Source organism: Botryllus schlosseri, chromosome 14 (assembly GCF_051294905.1).
Source record: "Botryllus schlosseri isolate E-star chromosome 14, Bs_hap1, whole genome shotgun sequence".
Lineage (NCBI taxonomy): Eukaryota > Metazoa > Chordata > Ascidiacea > Stolidobranchia > Styelidae > Botryllus > Botryllus schlosseri.
Window position 1 is genome coordinate 12,902,985 of NC_137249.1, and position 15,284 is coordinate 12,918,268.

Below are 15,284 nucleotides of genomic sequence, written 5' to 3' on the forward strand. Positions count from 1 at the left end.
GGGTGACTGGAATGTCACTTACACTGAATATTTTCAATTTAAAATGCGTACACCCTATGTTCATCGGCCTTCTTCTTCTGGGGATGGAAGAACAAATAAAAGATTTAACTTCTCAAGGACACCTAAATCCATGAAAGTGACACTACTCACTGAAACGTACGCCCATAGCATGCCGGAGGTCACAACGTAGTCTACCACACGTAAACAGTAGCCGAAGCAGGGGTGGCGCAAAGCTGGTAGAGATATCTAGTATATGTGGTAATTAGTTACTGATACACTATACGTGCCTGATATAGCCGGAGTGCACCCGTAGTTGCGTAAACTTTCACTTTTCTCAGACGCCGACGATGGAGCTGATAGCAAAGAAAATTTCATCTTTAAATTGGTAGGCAGTTACGGAAATGGCATATGTAGATTAAAATAATATTATTATTAATAATAGATTATGGGAACGATTCGGTCTATTATTCATCCCGACGTGATCGCATTTCAATATGCTACAACTATCCCTGGAATTAGCGGATACAATTTTTTGTGGGGTCTACCAATACAATTTTGTAACAATAGTGAAGAGAATGCAACAACGTAAGATTTCGAATTTCGGCCGATGATTATCTAAACTTAATTAAACAACGTTAATCCAAATAACATTGATAATAAAAAATAAGTTCAACTCACCATGTCTTGACACGAATATCAGCATAAGTACGCTTCGTGTGCATCGATCGAATAGCCACTGCATTTTCATGTTAACAATGCGGTTTACTGTCTGCTGGTGAACATTTTACTACGCTGCTTTCTGAAGATTTACAATAGTTTCCCGATCAATTGGATATTCACTACCGGCGCCGGTGGTTGCTAAAATGCAGCTTCAGATCTTAATTCTAAATGTGATGGAATGCCGAGATGTCGTGTTTGTAGCACGAGTAATTGGTATCTCGTGTATATGCCTTAATATACACCATCATTAGGGTTATGACTAAATAAAGTTAAAAATTTTGTGTGTCCTGTAGTCACAAATCATGAACTTTAGTGTTCCGAGTTCAAAATTCACAAAAGTTAAGACCGTGTAAAGAAAAAACCTCCCGCACAAAAATTTTCCAGTTTTCACTGTATGAAGGATAGGCTTTCTTTTGTAGATACAGACTATAATAAATATACAGCGACTGATTTGATTTTAACTGACACAATTCCAATTGCGAAGATTTTAATAGTATTTTTGTGAATTGTGATTGCCCAGATTGAATTAATCTTGCCGCGTTCGAGTATACAGTCAAAATTAAATAATTATTAAATAATTATTAACTTCGATTTTAGATGTAGACTGTATATATCGTATAATTTCATTCTGTCTGACACAAATCAAACTGGGTGTTCGAAAAGGCGAAAATAGAACAGCTCAAGATATTTTCAGCGGTCTAGAAAACCGATTGGAGCAGGGTTGTCAAACTCAAATTGCATTGCGGGTCGGATTCAAGCCGGGGCCGCTCGCGGACAGGACCAGTCAACTGATTCCAAAATGACAAAATACGATGATTTTCCGGCTGAATATAGTTAAGAAACGACAAAACTTTAATCGTAATCTGGCGTTATTCCTGCGCGTGCGTTCTGAGGAATATAAGATATTTAGCTGTAAACGCAGAAGTTGGAATTTGGTTTATTATTATTACATTGCGAATCGCATTTCTCTCAAGTCCGGGGACCTGTTGGGTCGGAAGTGACACAGCAGTGCGACCATAGATATTTCCATTATTTATTTGTGTAACTAAGATAGTTTCCTATAAACTGCATATAACGGTTCCGAATTGGCACTTTCGCTCCTGTGAATAGCTACTTTTTGGTCTATTTTGCCATAAAACTCTGACCTCATTGTGCAATTGCTGCTTTTTTGGAATGGGGTGTCAATGTCGCCGAGTTGCTCCTATTGGTAATTAGAGTGAAACCGGATGGTTATAATCTGGTCTGAACATGATCAACATTTGCTGTCTCGGTGTAATATTTGATGTAAGTAGGGCTATTTCCTACAAAACATCTCAACATTTGCTACTAAAGTGCTGGATAATAGTCCTATAAGAAATTCTTCAATCTACTCAGAATTGCTTCGCGGGCAAGATAAAATCACCTGGCGGGCCGGATGCGGCGCGCAGGCCGTATGTTTGACACCCCTGGATGAAACGAATATGATGCATAGGAAAATTTGAAAATGTCATATCATATGTGACATAGCATCTAATGATACTGGACGGCGGAATTGCGTTTTTGTGAAACTGCAAAATGAAATGATGAGCAAGGGTTTTCATAAGCCACAGCATTTATTGGTTGCCAACATCATATTATCGATTCTTAAAGCATATATCAGAGTTCTCCAATCCAAATCTCAGCTACAAATTTGGAGATGATGTGGTAAACCGCAACGAAAACTTGGTGTAGTCCACGAAGCCACAATTTCAGATGAAAATATTAGAAAACCGAGGATGGAGGGATGATTTTAAGTTTATCTATGGGTTTTGCAGAGCATGCCGCTCTTTTAAAGAAAATAGTAGATTACCACTAATCAAATGGCATAAACGCGCAGAAAGTACGGTGAGCCGAGCTTGAAAATTCGACAGCAATGATCCAATGAAGGAAGGCGCATGGAACAGAGAGTGACTGATTCGTGGAAGAGAGAGGTCAAGGAAAGTCGTCACGAAAAAATGCACTGAACTGTTGAAATTGCCATCGTGCCATTGTCGTGGAGCACATAGCCTCATATGGCTATTAAGCATCATTGCCGTACCTTATCAGTACAATACAATACAAATGGCATAAACTTCCATCCCTACGCAATGCGAGATGGGGTTCACGGGCCATGATTGCGCACTTCCAAATCCCCAGATGGAGAGTGACGCTGCAGATATCATGCTTATTCATCGCAAATGCGTGTCAGTAAGCCTGGTATACTAAACAGATGTCTAAAGACGCAATATACTATAGCCCAACCAATTATCGGCGAGCCGATAGTATCGAGACGATATCACACTTTGAAAGAATCATCGGTATCGGCCATTGGAGCTTAAAAATTATCGGCAAGTTTCGTGACGTCACAGCATGGCGGTAGAAAGTCGGAAAACTATAATCTTTGACCGCTAGACTGAAAATATTGATATATTTCATATAGCTTACACTTTACAAGTGTCCAGATGCAGCTTTTCTAGTTAATTTCATGTTCGAGTATAATGATGGCTGTAAAGATGTTCTAATAAATGCTCTGAAGCTTTGAAAATGTACTTATCTATATCCAACTTCTTTTGAATATCGGCTGAATGTATTGGGATATCGGTCAAGGTGTGAGATATCGGTTTTATCGGTATCGACCCAAAAATCCAATATAGGTCGGGCTCTAGAATATACCAAAGATTATTTGCTGCTATCCTTGCCCTCGAATGTCCTGCAGCGATAAAGTGCCTTAAAACCCCATCGGAAGTCGGATATGTCCGTTTTAGTTGTCCCTGGCACTAACATAATAACAGAAAGGGTAGTCAAATTGATGGATGAACTTTACCAGAAGTGCATAAGGACATAGGTTTGAAGATTAAATTTGTAGCAAAGAATGCCATTGAATTGTAATTTTTGTTCTATATTTGGACCAATGTCGAAAATTGAAGTTAGTTTGTGCGGAACATTTTTTTTTGATTTGAACAAAATGATTTAAATTTTCTTAATTTATACCAAAATGTTCATTAATTCCTGTCACAGGCAATTTTTTTTCAAGTATACATGTCTTGATAACGCGATTGGCATTTTGTCTTCCATGAATATTGCAAGCGGATATAGATGTCTGCATGCCGTTCTCGATCTACTAATACATCGTTTCATATGTGTAATTGTCTGGTATATTGAGGATCACCTGTCTTTAATATTATGTGCATTTTTAAGTAACATGCACATTAACTGTCTATTTTCTATGTTGTATACTTTTGAGAATACAAATTCGAGCATATCTTGAAAATGTGATGTGCTGGAAAAACTAATGGCAGATTAGAAGTCAGCGTGGAAAATGCATCTAACATCCTGTACGCACGTTCTTGCTTTAAACATCGAGTGAAAATAGGTTGGCTATAGTGTTCAGTATGAACTCAGTCTATATCAGTGGTCATTCCCCTTTACTAACCCGAGGAAGACTTACGCTAATGTGCGACCCAAACTCTAACAAAAATATACCATAGTACACATCCAACATAGCATCTGATACATAACCATAGAGACTGCTTGCGCGCAAATCTAAAGCGTATCAACAGAGTTTCGAGAGAATAATACCTTTAATCAAAATATTATTTCCACACGAAGCAAAAAATATTAATGTATATCTATTGAAAATCAATATGACTTCTTTTGTGCCCTTTCAGAAACGAGTTCAGAAATACGAGGCTGCACCTTGGAAAGTGCCATCGTATTGTTCGCTCGCAACGCAACAGCTGGAAACCCATTGATTAGTTACAACTGAGCGTATCAGTGTTTCCTAACCTTTTCAGAAGAAGATACCCTGGAGCTTTTAATAAAATTTGTCGTAGGCCTACACCAGGCCATTTTCAACACAGCTTATGGCACCTATACTAAAGAAGACGAAGACAGCTACCACGAAGTCGCGCAAGGCGCGAAGATAATTTTGCGCAAAATTTTAGGCTCAAGACAATATACAGTCCTAATTCTGCAATGTATCTCGCACCACCTGATTTGGTGCTTTTTACTGATTAAGAACCCTGTTAAAGGTATTGGAGATAGAATTGTCATTGCAGGACGGCGGTGTCTCGATTTCGAACTCTGAGCACCGATCCGTACGCGACTGCACAGTGCACACGTAGTACCACCACCACAGAGTCACAATCCGACTAATCGGGCCTAATAGCCTGCAATCAATGATGGCCATATAGACGGGCGGGTCATCACAAATCATATATGAGTTGAGTGTACGTCTTAACCTCCACGGAACCCCTGACGCTGGCTGACGAAACCTATATTGTGTTATGGAACCTCTGGCCTATAATTAGCACAGGCATGGTGCGAACCCCTAAAATGTTCTGCTTGGTATGAACACGAAATTTTATAAAAATACTCGCATGAAAATGAAAGCAAACACGAACATATGACGTCATGTGACTCATTTCGACTAATGCTATGTCTTTTCGTGCAGTCACTGGCAATGCAAGTTACAATTCAAGGAATATCGATCAATGAATCTGTGGTCACCGCCAGATTATGCTACTTTAGAAAACACACTCAATATAGCACCTTACAAAGTTGATTTGTGAACGCACAACGAACAGGAACGTAAATAGAACGTTCCCACTACCTTTATACATGATACGTTTTAGTTACCGTCATATCCTGCAGCTTAGGCTTTACTAGACTAAAAGCGAAATGCGTTGGACGTCGCTCGCAGATTTTGTTGCTATCGGAGATAGCGAAACTTTAGAGACTAGAAATGCATTTAAAGCCGCGTTATGCGCAAATTATACAGCGGATTATATTAGCATAGCTATCGAGAAGTGTTTCGCAAGGAGAATCGACAGTGTATCCGCGCAAATTTGTTCTGCCGGCCCAAAATCAATTTCAGCAGAAACGGTATGTACGTTTGCAGTTCCCAATGAGAATCGACATTATATTCCAGCAAATTCGATCTGCCGGCACAAAATCAATTTTAGCAGAAACGGTATAGGCGTACAGGATAAAACGTATTCTAAGTCATTTAACTATAAAATTATATATTGGTTAATTACCAGTATTGAATATAGTTATATCGTATGTAACATGCAATGAACTAATTAGCGAAGGCACTCACATTACTTGCGGCCAGTGGCGTAGCGTTCACACAGAACCTTTCAAAAGGGTTCACGTTCACACGAACCTGAACCTTTCAGGGGCTCGCACCATCCCTAGTAGCCACAACCCCAACTCTCCAATAATGCTAAATCTAACGCTAACAAAATCCATACCATAACTGTACTGTAACCAGCATGTTGAAGTGTCGCATGCCCATATACCCAAGGAACGCTGAATGTAGTCTATTTGCAGAACATACAGTTGCAAAATATACAGACAAAGTTATACGCGCTCATATTATCTTGAAATTGATTTTCCGATATTGGAATTCGGCGAGATCATGCTATACGTCTAGTTTTATATACTGTGGCAGACGACTATAACAGCACTCCCAGCACGTGGTTCGGCGTGACACATTTAAGATTTTGGAAACACGCTAGTTTGCGACGCGATTACCATACCCTTCCAGGAAGCAGGATATGACGTTAGGTACTGTCAATCACGGCCATATTTCATTATTAAGCTCAGGGCTGACGGCAACTAAACTGTTGGCCAGTGTATACTTAAGAACATATCTTATCTTCTGCATGTAGACATAAAATTTAAAATATAGTCTTTAATTACATTATAACAATATTTCTTATCCTGCAAGACAGATTCACAGTTCATGAATGGCCTATACTACGAAACGCCTATTAGTCGCCTAGAAGATCCGTTATGAAAAACTCGATACCTGGATAACGTCAAAATCGATGAATTTTCTGCCATTACATCATCAGAAAGAATAAAAGGTTCTGAATCGTGATCGCTCAGATTGTTTACGGAAGCTGGAGAGCTGACGCTGGAAATCAGGTAACTATTCACTGGAAGTGGCACAAGTTGATTTGAACAGTTACCGGTGCTGAGCAACAGCGCGATTGTGTCTAGTCTACGTAGTCAGACGCATGACCAGCAGTGTGATAATGACAATCCATTCCTTGGTGGATTAAGCCTAGATTACACTGGTCTACACGATTTTTGCGCCATGACTTCTTTGGGTCAATTATACTTAATTTGGGGGCGCTGAATACGAATCTGACGTTATTTTTGCTCCATCACGTCACGTTTTCGAGATATTATGTATGTTAAATATTTCTACTTTTTCGGGGTAGATTTTGGCTACTTGCAGTTCTGAAGTGGTAATGTTTTACAACTACTTCAACATCTACCTGAACTGCATTCTGGATGAACTAATTACTTTTGTAATTTCGTTTTTGTAAAGTAGAAAGTAGTTCAGGAATAATATTGCACCACTATCATGAGGTAAATTGTCATAAGAAAAGCGTAAAATTGCCTCTGAATCGCGGTACCTGAGTATATTTCTTTCGAAGATTCTACCCATGGGTGGTGTCATTATAGTCATTTTGCGTTATATTCGGTGATACATCTTGCGATTTCGTATATGTAGCCACCTCCGACGAACTGTTGAAGTATGCGACCACTCTCTGACTCTGTTCCAGCGTAGAACACGTGGTATTTGTTGTAGGCCACATAATGTCCTACGTCGAGAGAGATCGACTGTGCTAGAACCGACGCATATTTTTTTCTATTATGAAGTGACATGCACTTCAGGTTTCGTGTTGAGCTGTTAGTAAGCAGTCTTCATTCATCTGGTTGTCTATAATAGACAATGCAAAATAATCCCTTTATATCATGGCAATAAACTAAAAGAAAAGCAGTTCACAAACAGCTTTCCTCGATTCCGATAAAATGTGACAATATATAGAAACTGAATAAAAATTAGCATGATAAGTCCAGGTGGAGATTAATGATGATAAATTCTTTCAAGTTATCATGATAAGCACTTTTTTCTTTGGAAAAGCAGACATCCTGTTTTTTTTAATGTTTCAAAACAAGCTTAAAGAGCCACATATTCGGGTCATGCACCAGAGTGAACAGTTTTCTTCTACATAACATGCCAACAATACAATGTTTATTGTTTACAAACATTTACGTTTAACGAAAGAGCAGAGTGCTGTCACAAAATGCATTGACCGTTTAAGTCAGCAGGACGGGCGGTCGGATGGATGTATCTTGTATATGTATAAAGATAGATAACGTATGGAACTAAATTAGATACTGAGCTACTAATCTCAATCTTTAAACGAAGTGTGGTACATAAAGATGATAACTGCTACCGGCTAAAAATAGTTACATCGATATCATAGTTGGGTCAATTGTAATTTGTAATTGATCTGAATGTAATTATTACATTTTTTCATGTAATTGTAATTGTAATTGTAATTGAAGCATTTCTATTTTGTGTAATTGTAATTGTATCTTGGTAAAAATTTTGCTCAATTACAATTTTAATTCCATTGTTATGGAAACCTGACAATCACAACATAAATTAATCAATTAATCATTTATTCGTCACACCAGTGAAAGTCCGATACGGACCAGGATGACGACGAGGGGCCGGAACCCGTAAGGCCTTAAGGCTTTAGTACACGCAGTCGCCACCTGTAATAGTCGGTGTTCTATGCGTGCCGAGTTATAACTAGATAATTTAGCCAGGCTAAACTGTTTCCCATACTTCAGTAGCAACATAAAACTTTGTGAAATACAATATAGGCTAAACCAGTGGTTCTCAAACTGGGGGGCGTGCCCCCCTTGGGCGACGTGAAAGCATCTGAAGGGGGCGTGAAGCTCCGGTAAAATGAATTTTTTTCCGCGCTTGGCGTGATTCACCTCCATTTCATAGTTATTGCTCTGTGTATAGTTCGAATTCCCTATTGGAGAATTCTCTCATCAACAGTCATAACCTTCCATACCATCAAACTAACTGTAAGGAATGCTAACATTCTGGAAACTCTCTGAAACCTGTGCTGAACCATTTCCTACGTCAGGGTCAGAGTTTTCTTTTAAATCTCTGACCAGTACGGAGGCTTGCTGCAACAATTGCAAAAAGAAATTCAAGTTTCCAACCAAGGCTTTTATCAAACTTGATCACGCATTTGTAGAGATATTATCCCAATCTTATTTGCAATCTTGGCCAAATTTACTGGGGCCAGAAACTTTTCACACCCGATAATGTTTATCATATATGCAATCTAACAGTTTCCGAGCAAGTGAAAATGTAAATGCGATCCAAAATGTTGTAATTCGTAGTTATCAGGAGGTTCTTTCCTTTTGTATTTATTTTAATTTTACACACCTTATCGGTATCCTCCTTATCGCTGACGCCTTACCAATTACATTCCATTATCCTCACTCAGCTCTGAGTAGCCTAATCGTTTGATTGCATTTCATTAACTGTCCTGTAGCCCAGAGGTCTCAAACACGCGGCCCGCGGGCCGCATGAGGCCCGCGAGAGCATTTTGTGCGGCCCGCGACGGCATTTTGTATTTTCAAGTGTTCAACAATATATGCAAGTGCCATTATAGAGGATGTAGGATGGAGTGACGACCCATTGTTCTCCTACATCCTCTATAGTGCCATATATCTTTTTTAGATATATGAACCTAAAGTTCACGCTAAAACTACTATAAAAATCGCTGAAATCTCAACAAACTTCCCTATCACATCACTTTTCAAAGCTACCATGCGGCAAAAGATCAGCTATTACGTCACATTTCTAGTTCACGATGGTGAAACTTGACCCGTTGATGATTCGTGACGGAAAATTGTGATTTGGTTAGGTGTGAACTTCTCGTAAAATAACTCGATTTCGGATTGACTGGGTGATTAAATAAAAATGACTCGAGTTTAGTCGGGTCAAACGTTAAAATCAGAGATGGACTTGCGACTCGGAACGGTGACTTGGTAATCCCACGGAAGCAACAATCCATGAAACTTTCATGGGCAATAGTAATATAATAAAAGGTCGTAGCTTGGGTTGCGTAGGGTATATAGCTATCTAATCAGGTAAGTATGGCAACCATTGGTATTCGGTGCCCCCCCCCCCCCACGTGACGTATAGTTGGTTACATGCTGGGTGTTGTTTGCTCTCTTTATTCATGTTATTATCGGTGGCGAGTAAGGTAGTAGTACGCTCTACAGCTGTAACACCAATGAATTCTTCGCCGATTGGATATTTCTATTCCAGGTGTTCTTAACCAGGGTCCACAGGCCCCATTGGGATACAAAGCACCACATCAGGGTGTACGAGATTCATTGTGGAATTGGGCCTATATTCTGGGGAATATTTTACTGGCCAATTTATTCAACTGGAAAATAATCTTCACTCTAGGCGTGATTTTATGTGAATGGGTTTTCTGATTTCAATATAGGTACCATCAGTAATTGTGTTGAAAATGGACAGGGATTACAAGAAATCTTATTGGAAGCACAACGGGTACGATCGCCAAGGTTAAGAAACAATGCTTTTACTATAGCTCAATAATGATTATATTCAAGTTGTTATTGATATGTTTCAAGAATAATTGAAGGCAAAATCTAGCGATGATTTAATTTGACGTTGGCAATGACAGTAACAACAGCCTATACTTATCACGACTATATCAACACCAGGATTAGGCTACACCGCTCAAATGCTCTGATATCAGATCAATCTTCAGTAGATTTTCAAATATTCTGCGTAAAGTTGTGGCTCGTCAAAGGTCCGCTATAGCTGCAAATTATAACCCGGCAGTTTTACGAGGCCATGATGCATCCTCTCGCATCATATCTATAACTAATTGATTAAAAGAACTTGCCCGGCACAAAAACAATGTTATTCAAATATTTCAAAATGTGATTTTTTTTGCGTGTCAAGCGTGAATAGTACAATAGTAAATTACATTTCCTCAATGTTTGTGGAATGCCTGTCTGCAATGTCCCCGTCAAATAAGGCCTACTTGGAAATGATACACTGAATATCCCTATTATTGATGCTGCGGCCCGCGGCGTCATCAAAACTAGGAAATTGGCCCGCGAGCGCATTTGAGTTTGAGACCTCTGCTGTAGCCTATTCGCTGTTAGTCGCTTAAACTTTTGGATGCTAATAGTCGCTTGAAACATTTTTCTGTGTTTGTAGTTTTCAGTACTCATGATTGGGTTATAGTTCGAATACGTTCGAGTTTTTTTTTAATAATTAAAGGGTATTCTACGTATCATGAATGAAACATGAATATCTTGAGATTGTTGCTAATTACGTCGCTACGGTTGTCAAACAACACCTCTCTACCGAGTCAGTTACATCTTCAACGGTAATCGTAATTGTAATTATATTTGTAATAAATACATGTTCAACAGTAATTGTAATTGTAATTTGATATTTTTAGCATCGAGTAATTGTAATTGTAATGTAATTGAAACATGCAAGGAAGTAATTGTAATTGTAATTGTAATTGAACAGAAATATTGTAATTGATCCAACTCTGATCCACATATAAATTTATGAGTCGAAAAGAGGTCCTGATCGAAAAAGATAGATAACCACTGGATTCAAGTTCACCGAAAACCCAGTTATTCTGTTCAACAACCCAGGTTTCATCATTATAGATGATCTAAATAACAATATTTGATCTCTTGCTGTTGTACGCTGACCGTAATGTCACTAACGAAAGCCGAAATTTGATTAATTTATGAAAATGAGAAAAATACATAGCGAAAATATTTAACGTAATAGAGAATTTCTGACGATAGAATCGCATTCAGCAACCTAAAATTGCCTAAATTTATCATTAAAATTTTTGGAACAATTTTTTTTTTAAATTATTAGACCTGTGTAATTTTATTGGTCGAAAAGATAAAGAATTACTGTATTCAAGTTCACCGAAAACTCACTCATTCTGTATTGCAACAATCCAGGTTTCATGATAAATGATTTCAATAACAATATTTGATTTCTTGCTGTTTCTGTATGCTTACCGTGACGTCACAAACGAAAGCCTACACACACACACACACACACACATATACATACATACATACATACATACATATACATATACATACATACATACATACATACATACATACATACATACATACATACACACGTACATACATACATACCAGTTACGTACGGGCAGTGAAGGTAAGTGAGGCAGTGACTCACCTGTAGTCAGGATCGGCAATATATTTGAGAAACAATCAATGTGTTTCCACTGACCACTGATTTTCATCAATGACCAATTTTGAACATTTCGACACCCCGAATTAAGAAATTTTCATATTTGTGGCTCAAAACTATAAGGCGAAAAGAGGACGTGGGTAACAGACGAGCGAAGCTTGACCTGTGATAGCACAGTTAGGCTTTTTATAAACAGCTCAATGCAATTGAAACATTGCGATATATAAGACTAGTAAGACTAGTGGATACGAACGCAAAAAAGTCCATTAACCCCAGTTTTAAAGATCCCCATTTTATCAGTACCTACGAAAAATGGTATCTTCAAGACACTTTTAAAATTATGTCTTTAGCCATCAGAGTTCAAATCACGCACAGTGTTCATTGATATATCTCCTGGCCCAGGTCATTTGCGACTAAGTCTGAAATGCACGGGGTATCTAGGGTAGTCGTATCGTTTTGTTTGAGTATCCACGTAATCTTGTGTTTCCATGAAGTTCACAATCTTTCATATTCGTGTCTCGGAGATACGTCTTTTCGTATTATGTCCTTCGTTATCGGAGTGTTCTGCCATGTCGTTGCATGTACTTGCCGTGGGTGGTATTATAGCCGGACGCCTCTGTCCTGCATTCTTATTGCAGCCTGCAGAAATAAGCTCTGATGAGATAAGTTGCTGTTGCATTTCGCGTAGATATGAATTATCTAGAAACCGAACTGCTCTATCTAGCTAGGAGTTACGCTACATACCTGAAAAAATACGACGTTTCGTTTGCTTGCAACATACGACGGCTTTGTTCCAAATATACTCTGGTGCGGCCGAGTATATGATCGGATTCAGCACGCTGTTGATAGGCATTATTATGAACAGGGCAACATCCGTAAAAATCAATGCCTGCAAATCCTGATCTGTTTCAGATGACGTAATATGAGTTTAGTACACGTATAGCGTAGCATCATGGAACACAACATCATTAAATACACTGGTATGGTGGAATACCCATTGTAAACTACATTGTGTAACAGATATTAGAAACAGTCGAATACTGCCGAGCAAAATAAAATCATGCATTGAAGATATCTGATGAGACTTCGCTATGTCGACAAATATTTGCTTCAATCAGCACAAACTGCAACATATCTACATGAAAAATCCCATTAATACCAATAAGACCACGAACATCCTGTTCTGCCCATCGGAAAAAACGAACATACCTTCGTACTATTAGGATTAGGCGTACAATACCATATCCAGAGTTGCATTTGAAACAGGAGATGATTTAAAGCATGTTTTAAACCAGTGGTTCCCAACCTTATTCGACTCATCGCCCCCCTATGATGCTCGACACCAATTTTCGCCCCCACCCTATATTTACGGATCCGAAAAACGCGGCATATCAACGGGAAATTAATTCACCAACTCTGCTGATCGCCGGTGAATTGACTAAAAAGAAAGGTAATGTTTCCGAGTAGGAGCTTGGAAAAGCGGTTTCCGCGTCTACTTTTCATTGAGTTGATCTTTTTTTAGTCAATTTCGCGTCATATGTCATAGTCATATATGCAGAATAAGCCATTTTCACGTGCATTTTTGGCCGTGTTAATTAAATATATATCCTTGGATGTTCTAACATCTTCGCCCCCCGTTGCCCCCCATTAGCCCACTTTGGTATTTTCGCCCCTTGTTTCTCAAAATCGCCCAGTTGGAGGCGATATCGCTCACGTTGGGAACCACTGTTTTTAACAGTGTTTTAAGCAAATGCCGAAAGTTGTATGATTATGTCATAATTGTGTAAATACTGCCGGAAAATATGTTGTATGAGAAGTAGGACGTCTTGTACTGGATATAGCCGATGTATGCGATATAATATGATGGAAAGACGTGAAATCGTCGTCGTTTCAATAGCTATACCACCTGGGTATGAATCACTGGAACGGACTGGATTTACGGATGGATCTTCTGTTCTTGCATGTTATGGTATGGTATGGTATGTTAGGGAACGAAATTTCCGTATCGAATATGGAAGAGTGCAAGTATGGTATATGGTAAGGAAATTTCCCAAGTATGGTATTATTATTATATTTATTTTTATTAGACACAAAAGTGGTGCTTTTAACCAGTTTAAGGCTTTGTGCTCCACGACATTACAATTTTTCGCTCAGTACAATGAATGGCATTATTTCGGGTCTTTAATGTTCTTCCACTCTCTCATGCAGTCAGTTTCTTTGCTGCCGACTTGTAGCTCACTATGCTTGGGCTTTTTAAAGTCACTGGATGCAACTGCGGTGAGGTCGGCGATGAGGAGCGCATATAACCTTCGACACGTAGAAGATGGTACGAACCGGGATTAGAACCACTGCCATTGGTGTCGTGACGCTGGCGCTTAACCAACTGCGCTACTCGCTCCCCCCCCATCAAGTATGGTATGGAATGTTATTTCCATACTTCCATACTCTTTCCATATCTTGGCAGTTTTGCCAGAATCGTGGCAATGATCCTACTAAGATTAGGAGAACAGGACTAATCGTCACGCCCATCCAGGGTGACATATTAGGCGAAACTGCGTATGTCTTGGAGTTTCGTGGCGCTGTAAAGGCCGGCACTGAATCTCTATAAATTATGCTTATTTTTTTCTTGAGGGGACAGAGGTATGCATTTGAAAATCAAGAGATCTAGCAACATTAAATTGCGAAGAAAAATTTGAAGGTAATTAAATCTATCGAAAATACTCTATAATTTATGAAATATTTTTGTGTCCCCTTCGAGTTCGCTCCCCACCCAATTAGGGGTCTGAGGTGGGGCAGTTGAGGCCCTGGCTAGAGTGCAAATCGTTTGGTGCGAGAACTCGTCAGCTATGAAGTTGAGCAATATATACATTATGACGTAACAAGCATATTTACTTCTCATTTAAAAGAAAAGTTGTTCTCTCATGAGTCGTTCTCATCGCAATCGCTATATTGTCTTCTGATATTTGTTCAAAGATAAGTTCTAAGAAGTAAAATAAATGTACTCGTCAGTTATCGTGATTACTTTTTCAATGTAATCGTAATCGTAATCGACTACTCCCTGATTTTGCTGTAATCGTAATCGCGGGATTCAGAAGTAATCGTAGTCGCAATCGATTACATTCATGAAGTAATCACCCCATGTCTGGTCTTAACTTTCACCAATAGCAAGTCTTTACAAAACAAAGTCTTACGAGATTTTATTAGAGGGAGCAATTTTAAAGGGTGGGAATATAGATTTCAGGTTGTGGGGAATAAAGAAAAAGGGCTGGGAACCAATCTTCTAACCTTTGCTTCATGTGATTTTGTAGATGATGTTACTGTTAGCAGTCTGTCACCACACTAGATTTACATGTCATGAGATTCTGTTGTGATTTCCAAATAATCCCGTGTGTAGGCCTATATATTATACGTCCCGTCTTCGATGATT

At 38.9% G+C, this 15,284-nt stretch overlaps 1 protein-coding gene and 1 long non-coding RNA gene across 6 annotated transcripts in view; both read right to left on the reverse strand.

Moving 5' to 3' along the window:
• The window catches only part of LOC145454926 (lutropin-choriogonadotropic hormone receptor-like), a 36,870-nt gene extending 34,469 nt beyond the window's left edge, over positions 1–2,401 (reverse strand). For 3 of the 5 annotated variants that reach the window (XM_080332862.1, XM_080332859.1, XM_080332861.1), the window contains exons 1-2: positions 679–2,399; positions 288–353 (exon numbers count right to left, since the gene is read on the reverse strand). In XM_080332862.1, the coding sequence (XP_080188988.1) occupies positions 288–353; positions 679–748 (136 nt within the window). In that variant the 5' untranslated portion in view covers positions 749–2,399. Of the gene's footprint in view, positions 1–287; positions 354–678 lie in introns of all 5 variants that reach the window. The other 2 variants (XM_080332860.1, XM_080332858.1) reach the window with 2 other exon arrangements.
• Positions 2,402–11,731: 9,330 nt separating this feature from the next.
• On the reverse strand, positions 11,732–12,756 carry LOC145456232 (uncharacterized). The gene is made up of 2 exons (XR_013920538.1): positions 12,602–12,756; positions 11,732–12,496 (listed from the first exon to the last, which is right to left on the reverse strand). It is a non-coding gene; the product is annotated as an uncharacterized LOC145456232 (long non-coding RNA).
• Between the last annotated feature and the right edge of the window lie 2,528 nt (positions 12,757–15,284).